This window comes from Equus quagga, chromosome 9, assembly GCF_021613505.1.
Source record: "Equus quagga isolate Etosha38 chromosome 9, UCLA_HA_Equagga_1.0, whole genome shotgun sequence".
NCBI lineage: Eukaryota > Metazoa > Chordata > Mammalia > Perissodactyla > Equidae > Equus > Equus quagga.
In genome coordinates, this window is record NC_060275.1 from 112,838,047 (window position 1) to 112,858,165 (window position 20,119).

Consider the following 20,119-nt stretch of genomic DNA (forward strand, 5'->3'; position numbering starts at 1 on the left):
GCTCCGGGAATATGGTAGAATCCACTTCCGGACTCCTCCCCTCCCTCCCCCCCCCCCCCCCCCCCCCGCCGGAACTCTCGCGATGGAGCGAGGCGGAGGTGAGGCCGGCTGCGTACGGCGGGCTCTGCGGCCCTGGGCGCGGCGTGGGGCTCGCGCTCGGCCGGCGTCCTGCCGTCCGGCCCGTCTGTGTCGGGGGCGGGCGGGAGTGGGAGGTGCTGGCCGCTGCCCTGGCTCGGAGACCGTTGTTCGGGGCTCCGGCCGCCGCGCCCTCCGCCCCGCGGGGCTCCCGGTTGCCCAGTCTGCGGGTGGTGGCGCGGTGGGTTCGCTGGGACTTAGGGGTCCCGGACCTGGGAGCTGTTCTGAGGGCCTTGGGGTGAACGACTCAGTTCTGGGCACGATCTTAAGAGGTACGGGTGCTGGAGGCCCACTGTCTGGGTTGGAATCCTTGCTGCCACTTACTAGCTGGCTCGTCGGGAGGTGACATAACCTCTTGGTGGTGCAGTTTGCTTGTGTGCAAAAATGGTAGTTGTAACAATAGTATCGACCTCACATATCTGCCGTACGGATTCGGGAAGAACAGTGCCGGGCTCTTAGCAAGCTCGAAGTGTTTGCTGAAGAAATCTTCCTTTGGCGCAGATGGTCCAGTAATTTGCCCAAGGATATGCAGCCAGCCAATAAGAAGGAAAATTGCACAGTCTCGCCTAAGGGCCCCAGTCTGAAGCTCGGCATCGTGCTCCCTGGGAAAGCTTTTCCCGGCAACTCTTAATTAAATAGTGCCCGGTCGTCTAAAACCCTTCTTTAGAGCACTGATGATGGCCTAGTATTTTGCAGGCTTGGATTTATTATAGGTTTCCAGCCTTCCTGCACCCCAGCGACCATAGAACAAGGACTTACCCTGTGGGTACCATCCCCGGCCTTTTTTAGATGCTCAAATGTTGAGACGAATGCATGGGTTGTAACATTTGACCCCGGCCTGAAAGTCAAGAACTGGCTTTGTCACTGGATGGTTGGTGATCATGTAACCTCTCCCGATGCTTGGCCCGCTTCCTCTCTAGACTTCGAGAGATGCTCCAAGGACATTTTACGTTTTGGAGTCAGGTCTCAATTCACTTTAGCCGGGCTATTTCAGTGTTTCCTTATTCAAAATGGCGAATTCTGCAGTCCCTTTGGCTCATTAGATTGTTGTGGAGTATAGGAAATGTCTAATGATATCCTCTACACAGTTTATTTCTTGTCAAAACCGGGGGGGTGGGGGGAGTTTTTCATAATATCAACAGGTGCTGTATATCAAAAGGACATAAATGACATTAGACCAGTACCAGAAAGGCCTCTTAAGGGACCAAAAAATATATGTGTGCATCTGCAAGTAGACAATGAACAGCCCTTAAATGTTGTAACATTCACATATAAACCCCACTTTAAGCACATGTGGCAGGTCACAATTCCAAACAGGCCTATTCTTTCTTCCTGACCTTTTTCCTTTGTCTTGAACTTGGATAAGAACCCCCTGTACATTTTTGTACGTCTGTCACTGCCTCTAGCTTTAGCTGATCTAAATCTGTCACTGCAAATTGACATTTTCAACCATTCTCAGAAGTTAGGGGGCTGGCCCGGTGGCATAGTGGTTAAGTTTGCGTGCTCCGCTTCGGCAGCCTGGGGTTCACAGGTTCAGATCCCCGGCACTGACGTAGCACTGCTTGTCAAGCCACGCTGTGGCCGCATTCCACATGAAATAGAGGAAGGTTGGCACAGATGTTAGCTCAGCGACAATCTTCCTCACAGGAAAAAAAAAAGTAACTGAGCAAGCCTGGACACAACAGAAGTTCACCTCTTTGGATCTTTTATTTTCAAGGACTGATTCCCTCCAAGAGCCCAACAAAAATAGCCAATGGCCACCACAGCTCTCCTCAAATGGAATGCTGGGATATTCGAAAGAGCATGTCTGACAGAAATCTTATGTCATTTATTTATATCATAGTAGATAGTCTTAGGAATCCAACACATTACATCCAAAGGATTAGAAATTTATAGAAATAGTCTTGACTTTAGTTTTTGGTTTTTTTTTTTTAAAGATTGGCACCTGAGCCATCAACTGTTGCCAACCTTTTTTTTTTTCTTGCTATGTCTCCCCAAACCCCACCTCCCTTACATAGTTGTATATCTTAATTGCAGATCCTTCTAGTTGTGGCATGTTTGGTTTTAGTTTTGAATCTTTAGGGACTGGTTTTCACTGATAAAAATCCATACATTTTTTATTGAACAGAGGTAACAATATAGTCATGTAATCGGTTTACATAGTAACTTCTCCAAAAGCTCATACAAATTTTTGTGAAGATGAAAGACTTGCAGGTGTAAAAACTTGAGACAGAGAATTCAGTGATTCATCAAGGGACACCCTGCTGCTGGTGTTACCTTTCTTAAAAACACAAATATTGTAGTGACTTTGCTCAAAAAGTTTCATCCCCAGTGCCGCAAGAAGAAAATACACATTTCGCCCGGCATCTGGGCCTCCCCTGCCTTCCTGCTGTGCCTCCCACTCTGTGCTCTGCAGGTGCTTTCCCCACCTTCCAGGCCTTGGTTCCAGGGCGTCCTTTTGAGAACGCCCTTTCCCAGCGCCCTCGTGGCCAGCTCGAGTTCTGTCTCTGTCCATCAGCACCTTCCCGGGTCCATCCTTGGGATGAGTCTTTCCTCCTCCTCCCATCTTCCCAGTGTTTTGTACACATTGAGCCTTTCTCACAACCTGCCTTGTCACTGTCTCAACTGGACCCCACTGCTCATGTAAGCTGGATGGGGTCATTGGAGACCAGGAGCTCTTTATTATACCTTTTGCTGGGTAAATTGAGAGTAGATGTCTATACAGGTGAAGTAGAATTTGGATTGTCTGACTCGTGTTTGTCTCATCAACTGCCTGCTGGCTTATGCTGACTAGAGAAACTGTCCATCAACAGGCAAATGGATAAACCGAGTATAGTATATCTATACAATGGAATATTTGACCATAAAAAGGAGCAATTACTGATACATGGTATAAGGTGGATGACTCTTAAAAACATTATGCTAGGTGAAAGAAGGCAGTCACAAAAAACCCACATACTATGTAATTCTGCTCATGAAAGTCCAGACTAGGGAGCTCTGTAGAGACAGAAAATAGGTTAGTGGTTGCCTGGGACTAGGGGTGAGGGGGAACATGAAGGGGGATGATGGCTAAAGGATTAGGGCTTTCTTCTTGAGGTAATGGCAAAGTCCTAAATTTGGCTTTGGTGATGGTTTCACATATCTATAAATAAACTAAAAACCTTTGAATTGTACTCATTAAATGGGCAAATTGTATGGTATATAAATTACTTCTCAGTAGAGGTGTTAAGAATTGTTGAGCCCCACCCCATGATAGTATCGAGAATAACCGTGCAGCTAACAGGCATCACTCCCTCAGGCCGGTGCTAAGGGCTTCATCTGCATTACTTACTTAACTGTCCCAGTAACTATGAGGATAGTAGTATTTCTCAGTCTTACAGGTGAGGCAACCGAGCCTTAGCCACAACTTACCGTATGTTACACAACTAGTTAGGTGCTGAGGCTGTGTTACTCAAACCCCTGACGCCTGTACTGTGCACCTGGAGCGCCTGCAGGATAAGTTTACACCAGGCGTGCCGGGCGTGCCTTGACTTTCACAAAAACAGTCAAATGCATGATTACTACTGTAGCGTGTAAGTTTCTCCATAGGATACTGGAAAGCATGAATGAAAAGGTGTTTAAAACTCTGGATTTCTCTCAAACACCATCACCGTCCCAAACTTTACTTTTAGGTGACCTCCATCCCTAGCATCAGCAGTAGACTTTTTGTTGTTTCTGGGTTGGTTTTCCACAGTTTTAAAACTCACTTCAGGGACCTCAGGCTTCGAGAACAAAGCCGTACTGAGTGGGAGGTACTGGTGGTTGGTCTGCTGCCCTGGAGCAGTGACTCATTGCGGTGGGCCAGCTTTGGTGGGTCCTGTGTTCACATTTGTACCTCACCAAAGTTGTAGCGGATGACCACATTTCATGGGTATAGTAGCTGGGAATAATGACTCCCCCCCCCCTCAAATGTGTCCACATCCTATCCACCACTGGAACCTGGGAGTATGTTGCATGAGAGACCTTGCAGATGGGATGACGTTAAGGACTGGGAGATGGGGAGATTATCCTGGCTTGTCTGGTGGGCCCAATGTAATCACTAGGAAAGGATTCCTTTCCTATAAAGGAAAGAGAGAGGCAGGGGTGTCAGAGGAGGGGTCGTGGTGGAAGCAGAGATGGGAGTGATGTGGAGCTACTAGCCAAGGAATGCAGGCAGCCTCTAGAAGCAGGAAAAGGTGAGCATCCATCCCACCCAAGAGCTTCCAGAAGGAGCGCAGCTCTCCCAGCCCAGTTCAGACCTCTGACCTCTAGAACTGTATGATAAGTGTGGGTGCTTTTAACCCACTAAGTTTCTGGTAATTTCTACAGCAGCAACAGGAAACTCATACAATGGGCCTTTCGAACAGCTCACAGTACTGAAACTATGAACATTAATGTCTTCGAGTGACAAGAATCTGTTGTCCTCTCTCTCACCCTCCTTTTCCCTCGGATTCCTGTGTTTTTGCTCTTAGCTTGTCAGCCAGACCATGAGCTGCTTCGGGGCAGGATGGTCACGGTCCTGTGGGGTTCAAGTGCTGGGCGCTGTTCTCAGTGCTTTACCCGTATCCACTGGTTTCATTCTCACGACAACCCATGATCCCCACTTTACAGACGAGGACACTGAGGTTCAGAGAGGTGAAGGGTCACACTTCAAGGAACAGAGCTGGGGTCCTGACCTCGGCAGGCTCCAGAGGAGTCCTGTTCTTACCTGCAGTGCAGTGCTCATCATTAATCAATTTCAGAATTAATTTCAAATCAATTTCAATCTGAAAAAAACCTTGAGATCCTGTTAGGAATCCATTTTATTGGGGCAAGCCCTATGGCCTAGTGGTTAAGTTTGGTGCACTCTGCTTCGGTGGCCTGGGTTTGCGGGTTTGGATCCCATCAAGCCATGCTGTGGTGGTGACCCACATACAAAATAGGGGAAGTTTGGCACAGATGTTAGCTCACGGCTAATGTTTCTCAAGCATAAAAAGAGGAAGATTGGCAACAGATGTTATCTCAGGACAAATCTTCCTCAGCAAAAAAAAAAAAAAAAAGAAAAACGAATACATTTTAAAAGATAAAACTCAGGAAGAGGATATTTAAGGTAACGTTCATTTCTCTGTAATGAGTGATTGGAGTGTGCTTTAATCCATACTCGTGATAGCACTGAAGTGATTATTTTTTGTTCTTTTTGGGTCTGCTTTAAAAATCTCTTTATTACCATGATCATTTAAGATTTTTAATAAAATCTGAGTTTTGTCTTCTCTATTATTTCAAAATTGTATTTGTGCAACTGGATTATAAGTGCCTGACCAATTTTGATGTGGGGTACTTTCATCCTATTTGAAATAGGGTAGTAATTAGACATTTTCTTGCTCGTTTGTTTATGAGGCTTTGTTTTGAACCATAAAAATATGGAGTGTGGTTAGCATTCATATAAGTGGATATTGAATTCATTAAATGCCAAATCGGTTTGAGTACATTGTTTTCTAAGGATAACTCCTAGAGACACATGCACATGAAAAAAATATGTTAGAAAAGATTTTAGTTTTTCGTTAGTATCAAATAATTTTCTCTAAAACACTTTAATTTAGTTGATGGAATTTAGAACTCACTGTGGAATCCTACATTTGTAATTTAGATGGTATTCAGCTAAATTATCCTTCTTTAAAAGGCATGAGTTTATTCGTCAGTAGGAATTGCAGGAAACAATACTACCTTGCATTTCAGCTTTGGTGCCACGTGTCTTCTCTGCTTGCTCTTGGTCCAGGTGCGCCCCCAGAAACACTTAGAGAAGAAGGCCAGTTGGGATGTGTGCCGCCTCCAGGTCTTGAAGCCAGCCGTGTGAAGAAGAACAGTTGGGGGTTCTTATTTACCGGGATCGTTGGTGGGACGCTGGTGGCCGTGTATGCCGTGGCCACGCCCTTTATAACACCAGCCCTCCGAAGAATTTGTTTGCCTTTTGTTCCCGCAACTACAAAGCAGATCGAAAATGTTGTGAAAATGTTGCGAGGCAGAAGAGGATCCGTGGTAGACGTCGGCAGCGGTGACGGACGGATTGTGAGTTAGGTTCAGACAGTTTTAAGGTTTGGAACCAGGAACGTTAAAGTTTCTGTTTCACATTTCTTATGAGGCTTATGCAAAGACTTGCTAAGTCTGGCTGTTTAATAAAGTAGTCATTTAATTTTGTGTTTGGGTGAACTATCAAACCCTCCAGCATGAATTTGGAATTTATTTTTCTCAGATTTAATTTTTTCTAAAAGGAGAAAGTGCTCTGCAGATATGCCAGATAAAAAGGAACAATTAATTGGTAATTATGAAATTGTCCATTAAAAAAACTTGGCCCAGGGGGCTGGCCTGGTGGCATAGTGGTTAAGTTCGTGGTCTCTGCTCTGGCACCCCAAGGTTCTCAGGCTCGGATCCTGGGTGTGGACCTACACACTGCTCATCAAGCCGCACTATAGCGGAGTCCCACATACAAAACAGAGGCAGATGGGCACGGATGTTAGCTCAGGGACAATCTTCCTCATCAAACAACAACAAACAAACAAAAACCCGACTTGGGCCAATAGAGGTGGCATATCCAGAAGAAATATGTTAAATTGTGGAGTTTAACTATTTTACATTTTTGCACCATAAATATTTGCTTCTATGTTTATCCATGTTTATCTATGGATAATAATTCCTGTGGGGTAATGTACAGTTAAAATAGGGAAGAACCAGTACATTAACCTCAGACTTTTAGTGACCTCAGCTCACTTCGACCCCAGCTGGGAGCCTGTAAGTAAAGACTTGGGGCCCCTGACTGGCCAACGGGTGTCCCAGAGCACGTTCCTCCCTGGGCGAGGTGGCACCATCCTTAGGCCTCCACCCCGATGATGAGCTGAAAAGTGAGGATAGGGGTAGTGAAGGCTAGTGTTCCGGAGGCCAGTAGGGCCATGACACCCTTACCAGCCCCTGCAATTTCATAATGGTGACCAGAACTATCAGGAAGAGCTTAAACAATCACTTGCTTTGTTTGTAAGAAATCAGAAAATGTATATATTTATCAGGAGGAAGTTTCTAAATCCAGGGTTGAATGCTTTACAGACCTCAATGGTATCTTTATGGTTTCTTAGAAAATGGCTTCCTTCTCAAAGGGGCGACACTATGGTTACTCGGGAAATTACTGGAGGTGTGACAGCTCCTTCAGGGGTGCTCCCTTGGAGAGTGATGGCAAGACAGAAGGAGCAGAGAGACCCCAGGACCAGCCCTCGTCCCTCTCACCTGACGGAGGCTGGTGGCATTCTGCAGTTGATTTATAGGGGCTGGTTCCATTTTACTTTCACCTGTTTTCAATTTTGAGTGAACCATCTTTAAATATTAAGGAAATATGTAATTAATTGCAGGGTCGTCTGTGACAGGTTTTTTTTATTGCGCATTACAGCTGGTTCACAAAACATCCTCTCAGGCCCATTCATTTCGCCCGCTGCTGTGCTATCACTGATGGAGACAGACGGCAGGTTTTCAGCCAGTTTTTGTCAGAACCAACAAGGATTGGCCAATCCAGAATTGACTATACAGTTGTACAAAGCAAACCTGGCTCTCAGTTCTGATACTCAGGGTGAAATCTTTGACAGAAACGAGAAAACTGAGTTTAAATGGGCTGGTGTTATCCTGTCCACAAAGCTACATAGCTCTAGAGATCCATCTTTAATGGTGTCTTGAACAAAGGAGTGTTTCTGCTTGGATGTGTTAGGATTATAGCCCATAAGTAGGCAATATTCATATAATTTGACCATGTTAGTGGATGTTTTTCTTCTTCTTTTGAATAAATACGGCCTCTTTCCACAGGTGATCGCGGCTGCAAAGGAAGGATTCGCGGCTGCTGGTTATGAATTGAACCCGTGGCTAGTCTGGTACTCCAGATACCGCGCTTGGCGAGAGGGGGTGCAGGGCTCGGCCAAGTTTTATATTTCAGACTTGTGGAAGGTATGAAGGCAGCCCATGGTCCTGGAAAAGTCCAGCCAGAAACTTTATAATTCATAAGGAGTATGACTGAAAGCTGAAGAATGTATTAAAAAGAAAAATACTTAAAATACAAGTATATATTTCAGCATAACGAAATGTGAACACCATTTAAACTGATGAATTTAACAGATTGTGCCCCTACTTTAGAGTAGAAGCTAAGGTTTATGACATCATAGGTCATGTGAATTCTAAGAATTTATTTACTCAAATTCTCACTTTTTATTTATTATGACATAATATTTATCGTTATGAAATGGTTATTTTATTTCTTGTGAAATTGTCTCATTTGGAATCTAACAAATTGTAATTTGGCATTAACTTGTTAATGTCATTCTTGGTAAGCAGTAGACTTTTCTCTGTGTGTGTGTACATCTGTGTGCATGGACGTGTGTTCAGAGAGAGGCAGAGACAACTGCAAGAGAACAGAGTCCACCGACCATGCTATCATGGTTCCCTCTGGTCTTCATAAAGTACCAGATCCTTCCAGGTTTATTTGTCCTCTAAAAAATGCCCTGTAATTTTGCTTTAGGAATGCTCCGTAAAATGCTCTTTCTTAAATAAGAATTTCCCACTGTGATACTGTCATCAGTGGCTAATGAAAATTCACTTGAGTTTTGCTTGCATTGTTTTTTATTCCATATATGCATAAATGCTCTCTCAATAGAGTAAATAAGAGTTTTATAGGGCAATAAGAATTTTGACTGGCAAAGCACTTTTCCCCCTAGTTTTTAAACTAAGGACCATTTCATTGCGTTTTTTACTTAGTATTTTAAAGGAGAAGAGGGGAACTAGAATTTTAAGGATTGTTCAACATAAAAAAACAGGTGGTTGTGAAATCCCCTGAGCTCTTGCTAAGCTGGTTTGGTGTATATGGAGTTGAGGAGAAAGTGTGTGGACCAGGGGCACAGATGGCCCAGGCCCAACTGGCTCGACCACCAGCTAGCTGGTCATTGGACGAGTCACTGGCCGTTCTGACAGATGACCCCTGGGGTGGGCCCTGTGTGGACTCTCTGTGAGGATGAGATGACATGGCTTTTGGGGAAGCATTTGGAAAACTAATGGACTGAAGTAACACCAATGAAAGCGTGAACATGGTATTCTTTTCCTTGTGAAACTTACAGAGGTCCCCTCTTTGTGAATACCTACTATTTGGCGAAGTTGAAAATTGCTACTCATTTTGAAACTAGAGTTGAGCTTGATGTTTGACTTTTAAAATCAATCTGTGAATCGTTCCCCCCCTTCTTTAGGTTTCTTTTTCGCAGTACTCCAACGTTGTTATCTTTGGCGTGCCTCAGATGGTGAGTACGCACCCTCCCCTCCCCTGTTGGTTGGTTTTGGGATGTGTGGGTTGTCCTTCAGCTCTGGCAGGCCCCTCGCTGTGGCCTTCTGGAGATCTGAGGGACCGCTGGATTTTAGTTGATTGGTTTAATGAAATACTTCAGGGCCTTGAAAGTTTAATCATAAAAGATTCAGTCATATTTTAAAACTTGTGCTTCAGATGAAAATCTCAGTTATCTACCCAAGCCCTAAAAATTCTGGTCTGCAAACTGCCTTCTGAGCTCCCGGTGTCTCATGTGGTTGGGGTGTTCACGGTTGCTCACGCACGTCCGACTGAAACCACTTGGGAAAGTTAATGGGATGTTCCCTTTGCGTGGGTCATCCCTTCAGTTGTGCACTGATTTGATTTTCACGGTGGATGAACGTTGACTACTTGCAGTTGACCTCAGTTGACTGACTTGTGTGGAACTTTGTTTATGTACTTTCAAAGTGAAAATGCTGCAGCATCCTACTGATAATGGTCCTTCCTGAATTTAGCCTTTGGAAAGACCATCAGAATGGGATGCTTTTATTGTTATTGTTGGTTTACAGACCATAGAAAGAAATCCCTTTTCACTTTTTAAAGTCTGGAACTGTAGCCATAATAATCTTGGCAGAATTGGATGTTTGCTGAAATGCCACTATATATAAGCAGTATGGTTTTTAATTAAAAAAAAGGAAATTTACTTTTTTGTTGTTTTGTTTTCTTATTCATGCCTTAAGTTTTGTATGAGATGTTTCAACGCTTGATAAATTTATTCTTACTTTTAGGACCTTTAGTGCAATACCATTTTCCTTCTTTTTTTTTTTTTAAGTCAATTTAGAAATGCTTTTGTTAGATATTCTTGAAAGTGACAGGATTATATGTGTTCGTAATTCTCAGGAAACCTAAAATTAAGATGAAACCTGGATGTCTAGGCTTTTGTTGTAGAAATGGTTAGAGGAAGAAAGACATAATCCCTGGTCATTTAAAAAACTATTTGGGATCATAGAATTGCTGTGGAATTTGATGGTTTTTATTACTTATTATGATGTTTGGATTTTCCTTCAGAATAATTAGCATTTTGGGGCAAATAGCTTTAATTTGAAATCCATGCTTAATAAAAATAGAGAGTTGCTATTTGTTGGGACTTCCAGGCTGTCTTGGGAGGCCCCGTGATGGGCTTACATAGCCACAGCAGCTGTGTCCCAGCAGGGGGCAGCAGTGGCCTGTGGTGGTCACTGTCACCAGGTGGCCTGTGGGATCCAGCTCCCGCGCTTCATCATCCTGTGTGAAGTACAGTCAGTTTTTGGAGCTGTTCGCTCAGGGGGAATAAGAGTCCTATTGTTTTGATGAATGTTTTTGCAATTATTGTCCATTCTTCTGTACACAGAGAATTCTTTTTTTTTTAGAGAAATCTAAAGTAAGAAAGTTGTAGCATTTCACTGTTCCCAAGAAAAAGGAGAGCAGCTGGAATACACACAGCAGTTCCCTGAAATAAGAGGGATTCAGCCAACTACAGTTTCCCACGCAGGTGGATTGATGAGGGGTGCAGGGGACCCACATGGCTTCGGTTGGGGCGGAAGGCCCAGTTTCACGTGTGAAGGGCCCCACTTTCCGCCCTCATCAAGCTTCGCCTGTGTGGAGGTAGTGGAGGGGGAGTGCGGCCCACGTGTCGGGAGGCCAGGTCTGCCTGCGAGGAGCCCTGGAAACCCTTTTACTGGTCGCCTGGTCGTGTGATCTAGTGAAATGCTTTTCCCTTCCCTGAGGTGGCTCAGCAAAGCCAGTGCGGCAGGAGGGTTTCCTGTGGCCGCTGAAGGACACGTGGTCATGAGAGCGCCGTGGTGGGGGGCAGGGCTTGGGGAACTTCAGAGGGTTAGAACTCCTCCCCCTGCTTCTGATACCGGACTGGTTAGTCCTAACAGCCCTTCACAGTTGTAGCTGGAAATCAGAGGTATCCCAGCCTTTCAGCACTGGTTGCATGTAACTTAACAGGAATGAGGAATCCCACGTGGACCTGGGAAATCAGCACCAGGGCTGCAAACAGCACCTTTAACACCAGCCTATGCACCAAGAACATCTTTTCAAAATGTGGAACAGATCAATGTGTTCTTGTTTAAAACCCTTCTGTGGCTTCTTGCTGCAAAGATGAGGCCCAAATACTCCTCATGGCTGGAGGCCTGCAGTGGAGTGGCCCCTGCTTCCCGCAGCTCTCTGTGCCAGCTCTCTGGCCTTCTCTGGGCCCTGGACGTCACTGTGTGTGTGCTATGTCCTTCCCTCCAACTTCGGTCCCCCCAGCTCTGTGCCTGGTAAGTGGACACCTACTGACCACTCATGGGTCAGCTTTGTGACACAGGTCTGAGAGAGGACCAATTTCCGCCCAATAAGATGAGTTTCAGTGCCCTCTATTTTCCACTCCCCTCTCCCTAGACGAGTTATTGTATGTTTCTGTGGGTGATGGCTTTGGCAGTGCTGGCCGTGTACATTGCTCTGTAAGCTGAAGAACCAGGGCTGGCCTGCCTTCTTTGCTGCCAGACCTCCAGCCCAGCAGCACCCAGCACAGAGCGATCACTCACAGAATGTTTGTTAAATGGATGAATGAATATGGTATAACGTACCCATTAAGTACACTTTTCCTAGCGGCTATTAAATTTTACAACTTAAGACAATGACTAGTTTTAGTTACGAATCCTGTTATGAATTAATGAACAAAAATATTGCCATCATGTACTGATAAAGAAAAATGATTCATGACTGAATCATTTATCCTTCATTCATTCATTTGACAAGTATTTATTGAGGGCCCACTAGGTGCCAGACTCTATTCTAGCCACTTGGGGTACTTTGGTGAATAAAAAGGAAAAACATCCCTGCCCCAAGGTGCTTATGTGCTAATGGGGAGAGCAGATGTTAAAGGAGATACTTATATTAAATAGATCATACAATACAAGGGGATAAGTGCCAGGGGGCAAAGTAAAGCAAGAGAGGGATGGGGCAGAGACAGTGTCCCTGAGAAAGGGACTTGTGGCAGCGAGGGAGGGAGCTGTGCGGCGGTGTTGGGAAGAGCAAGCATGTTCCAGGCTGAGCAGCCACTGTGAAGGTGCTGAGGGGGTGTGCCTGTTAGGTTCCAGGAGCAGCAAGGAGGTGGATCTGGCAGGAGTGGGGTGAGTGAGGGGAGAAGGGGAGAGGTGAGGTCGGAGAAGAAATAGGGACTGGGATGGGAAGGACACTGTGCCCTTGTAAGGCGGGAGCCATTGCAGGTTTGAGCAGAGGAGTGGAGGAGCTTGCTGCTTGGACAAGGATGGACATGGGTAGAAGCCAGGAGGCAGGTTATGAGCTCTAGCAGGCATCCAGGCCATAGGTGTGATAGATTTCCACCAGGGTGGAGAGGCTGGTGAGAAGTGGTCAAATTTTGGATGCATCGTGAAGACAGAACCAGCCGCAGATCCATTGTGGGCATGAGAGAAAGAGACAGGCCAAGGGCCCTCCCAGGTTTTTGGCCTGAGCAACTGGAAGTTTGGAGTTGCCATTACTGAACTGGGGAAGATCAGGAATTCCGAGTGGCATGTGAAGTCCGAGACACGTGTGGAGGTGTCACATTGGCAGTCGTGGGTAGAGGGAGTCTGGGGCTCAGGGGAAGGGCAGGCTGGAGATTAGGTTGGTTGGGCTCTGATGCAGCAGAAATTGAAGCTGACCAGTGCTGAGATCACCCAGGAAGGAGGTGCAGCCGTCCAGGGCCTGAGCCCTGGCGTCTAACGATGAGGGGACCCTGCAAAGGAGAGGAGGAGTTGGGGAGGAGGAAAGCTGGGTGGGGGAGCGGGGGCCCCAGGTGCAGATGGGGGTGGGTGGGGCAGTAGGTGTTACCCCAGAAGCCAGGTGAAGCCCGTGTTTCAGGGAAGAGAGTGATCCAGGGGCGCAAAGCTACTGGGGCTTAGCTCGTTTGTCTTACGCCTCTGAGCTGGTTTCAACTTATGTTTAAAGTTTTGAAGATGTAATTAGAATATGATGAGTTTGTGTCACTTTGAAACCTATAATTGTATGAATAACTTTGAATTCCATTAAACAGACATGACACATCACTGCTTCTCTTTGTGTATGATATCAAGACCCAAGTTCATTGAATATTTATGCGTAATTTAGTCAGTTAATTTCTTATGATTTAAATAGCTCCTTTCATTTGTAGGTTTATCTTGACTTAGCATGTGACAGTCATTTGGAAATAAAAGAAACTGTGAAGGAGAAAAGAATAATGATAATATGAATAAGTTGACAATTATCCTTTTTATGAACAAAATTACCATAAGAAACCTCTGATATTTTGGAAAAACACGTATTGTCTCATTCTTTGCTTATTCAATTTTTCCCTCAAGGAACAAAACTTTCTTTTTTGAAAACTAATCTTTTACTGGCCGTTAAAAGAAAGGAAATATTTCATCCTTAATGGAATTCATTCTTTGTTATCTTAGTATTGATTATAATGAAGCATCAGAATTTTGGCTCACTCAAGCCATCGGTCCGTAGAGGAGTTTTTCCAAGCCACCTTTTAAAGATACGGGTCAGGAATAAAATCTTCCTAGAAGCACTGTTGATTTGTTCATCTTGATTTAATTGGTTACTTTTAAAGGGAGTAGTATCATTTCCCACTCAGAGAAACCAGGAATGTTTGAGAAATAGCTGATCTCAGGGCTGAGGAAGGGAAGATACAAAAGCCTGGAGGGAGCATTTTGTTGAGCCTGGATCTCAGGAAGTGCTCAGAATATTTGAAGGGGGGGTGTCCAAAGGAGAGAGAAGCCAGTTTGAGGAGGCTCCCAGTAGATGCACTGGGACAATCTGAGCATTAGAATAAACGAGGACAATAGTGGATTCTAACCCACTGAATGGAATAAGAGTCTGGGAGTTCACAGTATGTGATGGAGAGAGAGAGAGAAGGGGAAGCTCTTCCTGGCAGTAGAATGCTGACTCTTAATCCGGAAGGGGTGATGGAATTAGCAAAGCACCACTTTGCAACCATTATAGTGAAAATTGACTTGGCCCAGAATCGTTAAGAATGCTCACTCTAGTACAGTTTGGTGAGTAGCAGGATATTTACATCTCAAGGTGTCTGCCCACAAAGTACTCATTCACTCTGAAGGGAAAATAGTAACTACACTGTGGAGACACCAGATACCATCTTAACCGAGTGGTGAACATCACCCTCGAAGCAGGAGGACCCCGTGGGCATCTGACTATGGAGCTTCGGGACGTTCACAGCCCCACTTATGAGGCATTGCTGCACACGCACACACTGAGTCATCACAAGCAGACATCTGGGGACCCCAGGGTGAGGGCCAGTGGTGAGATAACTGGCCTGTGTTCTTAAAGGATGTTACCGTCAGGAGAGGCAAAGACAGATGGAGGAACTGTTCCAGGTTACAGCAGACCAAGGAAGCATTGCAGCTAAAGGCAGTATGGGATCCTGGACTCGGGGAAAAGGTTATAAAAGACGTTATTGGGACATCTGACCAAATTGGAATGGTATTGGAATTATTGTTATGAGAATACAATGTTAAATTTCATGAATTTGATAACTGAGCTGGGACTATTTCTTGGAAGACACAGAAGTATCAAGGAATAAAGGGGCATGTTGTATGCAACCTATTCTCAAATGGTTTAGAAAAAATGTTCACAGAGAGAGGAAGAGGGCAAACTGGATAAAGCAAATATGACAGACTTCAAAACTGGTGCAGCAAGTAAAGGGACACAGGGGATCTTGTTCTAGTCTTACAGCTTTTATATAAATTTGACATTATTTCCAAATATCAAAAGAAGAAAGTAGGAGGTGAAGGTGGTAATGTCATTTTAGGACCTGAAGATAAATATTTAATCGGTTGTTAATTTGCTGATGTAATTACAATGTCAATACGTTTAGCAAACAATAAAACTCTTTCTTCACAGGTAGATTGGTAATAAAAAGATATAGAAGTGGGAAATATGAGGATTTTACTTTTTATGTTGACTGTCAAGAAATTATCAGTATATTATAGATAAATTTTCTAAGAAGTATGAGATATTTCATTATATTTCAAGTTGGTAGAATGAATATATTTTTTCATGGTCTAATTATACTATATTTCATTGACTCTAGATACTATTGATTTTAAGATGTACCATTGCTATTGAGAAAGAAAAAAATATTGCCAATTAGTAATTCTAAGACAGTGTCAATTGCAAGGGGTATCCTGATTTCAGAGACGTTAAAAATATGGGAAAATATGTGTTAAATAGTTGTGACAGGGTAGATTGAAATGTTTAGGTAGGTAAATAATTTAAAGCTGCTTGTCATTTTAATTACTGCCACATCATGGTTTTAGTCAGAAAACTGGAGCTCTATCATACACATTTAATAAAAATGACGTACTCTATAATTGATATTAGAAGACGTTCTCATAACTGTTGTTAATGTGACTTCTGTATTTTAATGGCTTGTTTGATAATGTATTTATGCCCTGAAGTGATCTTTTTTACAATTAGTAATTTTTACACACATTTTTTCAGGCACTGAAATACAGAGGACGTTAGGAAATCATTTCCTCGGACTCACCACTTGGTGAAATAATGACCGTTGTTCTCCACAGATGCCGCAGTTGGAGAAGAAACTGGAGCTCGAGCTCAAGGATAACGCTAGGGTCATTGCTTGCCGGTTCCCTTTCCCGCACTGGACCCCGGACCAGGTCACCGGCGAGGGGATAGACACCGTGTGGGCGTACGACATGAGCGCTTTCAGAGGGAGGGAGACGAGGCCCTGAAGGTCGATGCGTTTCCAGCTGGTCATTCAAATTAAACTGTATTATTATTTTTTATACATAAATTTTATTGAGAGTGTTTGCTGAAGTGTTGGTGGTCTTTGATTTTATAGAGACCTACAGCGATGTCTTCAGCAGACAGTATATTTTTCTTTGGTATGGAATGAGAAATTACTGTTACTTTCTGTGACTTTTGGAGGAAACAAACAAAAGTTAAGAACAGCAGGTAGATTTAAAATCCCCTTCTGTTATAATCTAAAAAAGGAGTGACTACCTTTTCATGCACTTAGATGTATGAAAATGTGAATAAGTGACGGTCATGTTGATGGGTGGGAAAAATGTCAACAGCTCTTCACATTGTAAAGAGTATGATTAAATGCCATAGATGAGAAGAAACACTTTTTAAAGAGAGTGTGTGTTAGTAAATGTTTGCAGTTTCCTAGAGCTTTATTCATACTTAAGATTTCTCTTTCTTTTCTGTACTTCCTGGCAAGATTGATTTGTTAAAGGACTTGGAGAGTCATTCATATTTTATAACGTATATTACGAATAATTTGTTCCAAGGCTAGTGGATTACTGTATTTTATTGAATGTAAGGGGTGTGTGTGTGTGTGTGTAAATGTGTGTGTATATACACACACATTTTGGCATTTCTGACATTGTGATGCACCTTCCAATGGATGGTGTTTTATACTGTAATTGGCAGCGTTGTCATCAGGATGTGCTTGTACCTCACCCACCATTGATAGAATCTCAGATTTGATGGAACATGATACTCGGAGAAGATGCGTGAAGTACTGAGTAGTCGGTAATGATTTAATAATGGAGTAAACGATCGTGAGCTTCGGAGTCAGCCGGACCTGGGTTCAGATCTCCACTTGTCCTCGGCGGGAGGCCTGGGACAAGTGGCTTCCCCTGTCGGAGCCTTGGTCTCCTGAATCCCTGTTGTTGGGATAATGATGCACTGGACAGGGGATGAGGCACGTAGTCTTTGGTCTTTAAGTAGTATTTATTATTTTAAGCACTAAAGAAAAGCTATTCACAGAGCTTGCAGATGATTTCTGCTAGTCACTTCTTTATTTTATGAAAGCAGCCATTGACTTAATATTTCTCATTTATGAGAAGAGACTTGAGTGATTTAGATAAAGGCAAGTTAAGGAAAACCTTTGAATGTGAATTGACAAGCTTCATATATCTGAAAAATTGATATTGAATGGTGGCTCGAATAATCCCTGTGTATCATAGGAAAGAGTTGAACTCCCAGTCTTCCCCTTCTGACTTAAATACCAAACTGTCTTCATGGAGGTTTGACAAAGTGAAATGGTTTGCATCTTTAACTAAACTGGTAAAAATATGATCAATTTGATAATTTTCATTTAAATGAGAAGCAACTGGGGACTCATTTGTTCATTCATTCAACAAATACTTACTGACTGTCTACTGTCTACATAGGGTGTGTTTCTGAGTCAGCGGTGGATAAATGTGCAAGGCCTGTAATCTTGTACAGTTTGTGTTCTAGAAGACAGAGAGAAACAAAAAGTGGGTGAGTGTTTGTGCGGGAAGTTCTCTGAAAGAAAAAAACAGTGTGACAGTATAGACAGCACCTGTGTGTGTCTGAGGTGAGGAATGGGTGCTGTGGACGTTTGTCAGGTTTTGGCTGCCACTATCTTTCTATTCTCCATAGCCCCTGATTTCCTCATGAAGAACGAATTCTCTCCCATGGTGTGCAGCTCTGGTGTCTTCCCCTCACTGTCACGTTGCACTCTCGCCAGCCCTGTGACGTGGGTCCCTTCACAGCTCCTCACAGGGAGGTGTGGGGTCAGAGGCAGGGCTTTGGGGAAAGTTGGAGGTGTTCACTACTATTCCAGATGTGTTCCTGGTGGGTTTGCAGAGACATCAGACTATCCGCAGAATCATTTATGACTTGGTATTTTGGGGTTTCTCCTTTAGCCTTCCAAGAATGAGATGATGTTTGGTCCTCCAACCTCAGAGTAAAATGGGCTGTTTTGTAGAAGGGTTGTGATTCATGGAGTCTTCAAGAGCTTTCATTGATTTTTAAAATTGTGCTTTTTAAGTAAACTGTATAATAAGAATTTTCCTGTAGAGGTTATTATGGCCTCTCTGACTGGCTGGTTTGGTTTTTTATGAGTTACTAGGTTAAGGACATTGATCAAATTTACACAGGACGCGGCAGGGAATGAGAGCTACTATGTTTAATGTCAAAAGTAGGATTCAAACATGTCTGTGCAGATTGAAATCAGGGATAAGAGCTAACCTGATAAAATTTAAAGTTAAAGGAAAGCAAACAAGAGTAGAAATGCAGCTTACGGGTGATATAGCCTAACAGGAGCCACTGTGAACAGACCTGGAGGCGCCATCGACACTCGGGCACTGACTTGAGCACAGTTCCGTCTGAATGCATCTTTCTCCGCAGGCGTGGCCCTGGGATCACAGCCCTTGCAATCCCCAGGCTGGCCAGGTGGGCCTCCTCAGACCCTCGGCCAGTTCTGGCGTTCAGACTCCTTGAAATGCTTAGCTCCACCAAGTGCACATGAAACCAAGTCTAAAAGATTTAAGACATGCGGCTCTTCCAGATACTGTGTTCACCATTGCTGGGGGACGGCATACACCATGACAAGTTATAGCCAAACGGGATAGAAAAAAATGCAGATTCCTGACATTTAAATCATGCAGCTGGGTGCTACCCCTCTGTCAAAGTACTTTCCCTGATGGCCAGAGGTATAAAAGGCCTGCTGTGAAGAAATACACGTTCTCAAGTGCAGGAGCCCTCTAAGCTTATGCTGGAACGTGTATTTCCTAGATGAGCCCTTGCTGAGTGCATTCTGGGAAAGAATTCTAAGCCATTGCAGAGCTCACTACAGGAGCCTTCCTTAGTCTCCACAGACAGATAGACAAGAAGCACATCCCTTAGTTGTGTGGTGTGTCTTGTCACCTATCGGGGCCATAGTGTGACTTGCTCTTTATCAAGATGTTGGTGTCACCTGGGCCATGGTGGAGTGTTCCTCACCTGGCCTGGGCAGCAAAGTTTGCAGGCCTCTGACCCAGGCCACCTGTCCTGGAGCAGGGGGTGCCAGTAGGCCAGCCCGTGCAGACACAGCTCAGTCCTATGCAACAGCCATCTCGCCTCTTCCTTGGTATCAGAAGCCCACTTCTTCAGGTGTCAGGCATTGATGTGTTCAGGGACAATGGGCGCTGCCTGTTGTCTGATCCCATCACCTGGGTGTCAGGGTGGGTAGTGGGCCGTGGGCATGTGATCCAGTTCCTGCTAATGAGGTTTGAGGGGACGTCTGCTGGCCTTTTGGGGAAAGGTTTTGTTGCTAACAGGAGATGCCTGAGGAGTGAGTATCCTTCCTGTCTTTGGACAGGCTGTATAAAGCAGTCATACCTGCAACCACCAGGGGAAAAAGTAAAGATGAAAGCCAAGATGCTGAGGCTGGCAGAGCAGGAAGATGGAAAGACTTTGGGTCTTTGATGATGCCGCTGAGTTGCTGAACTGACCCAGAGCCTCCGACTTCAAGACATCTTGTTAGGTGAAGGAATAAACCCTTGTTGTTTTCAAGCTGTTTTTGCATGGGTGTTGTGTTATTTGCACCCTGGAGCAGCCTGCCGGAGACAGGAGGGTGTAAGGCTGAATTGGGGTGAGAGGAGCCTGGCAGTGTGGAATGGCAGGCACCCTGAGCCCACTCTCCCCCCTCCGGAGAGCACTAGAGGAGATAGCGCCTGCTGGCAAGGTCGGAAGGTGTGTCTGAAGCATGCGGGAGGGATGGAGAGCTCTCAGGGGCAGGGTGTCCCGCTCCCAGAGTGGTGTTTGGGGCATTGTACCAAGTCAACAGAGCTGTGAACTTCGACCCAGCCTTCACAGCCGACACGA

At 44.5% G+C, this 20,119-nt stretch overlaps 1 protein-coding gene across 1 annotated transcript; it reads left to right on the forward strand.

Annotated features, from left to right (window-relative positions):
* The first annotated feature begins 63 nt into the window (after nt 1–63).
* Nucleotides 64–19,754, forward strand: ATPSCKMT (ATP synthase c subunit lysine N-methyltransferase). Its single transcript, XM_046672225.1, has 5 exons — nt 64–98; nt 5,909–6,198; nt 7,972–8,109; nt 9,396–9,446; nt 16,060–19,754. The coding sequence occupies exons 1-5, from the start codon at nt 83–85 to the stop codon at nt 16,228–16,230; spliced, it is 666 nt and encodes a 221-aa protein (XP_046528181.1). The 5' UTR covers nt 64–82; the 3' UTR covers nt 16,231–19,754.
* The last annotated feature ends 365 nt before the right edge of the window (nt 19,755–20,119 follow it).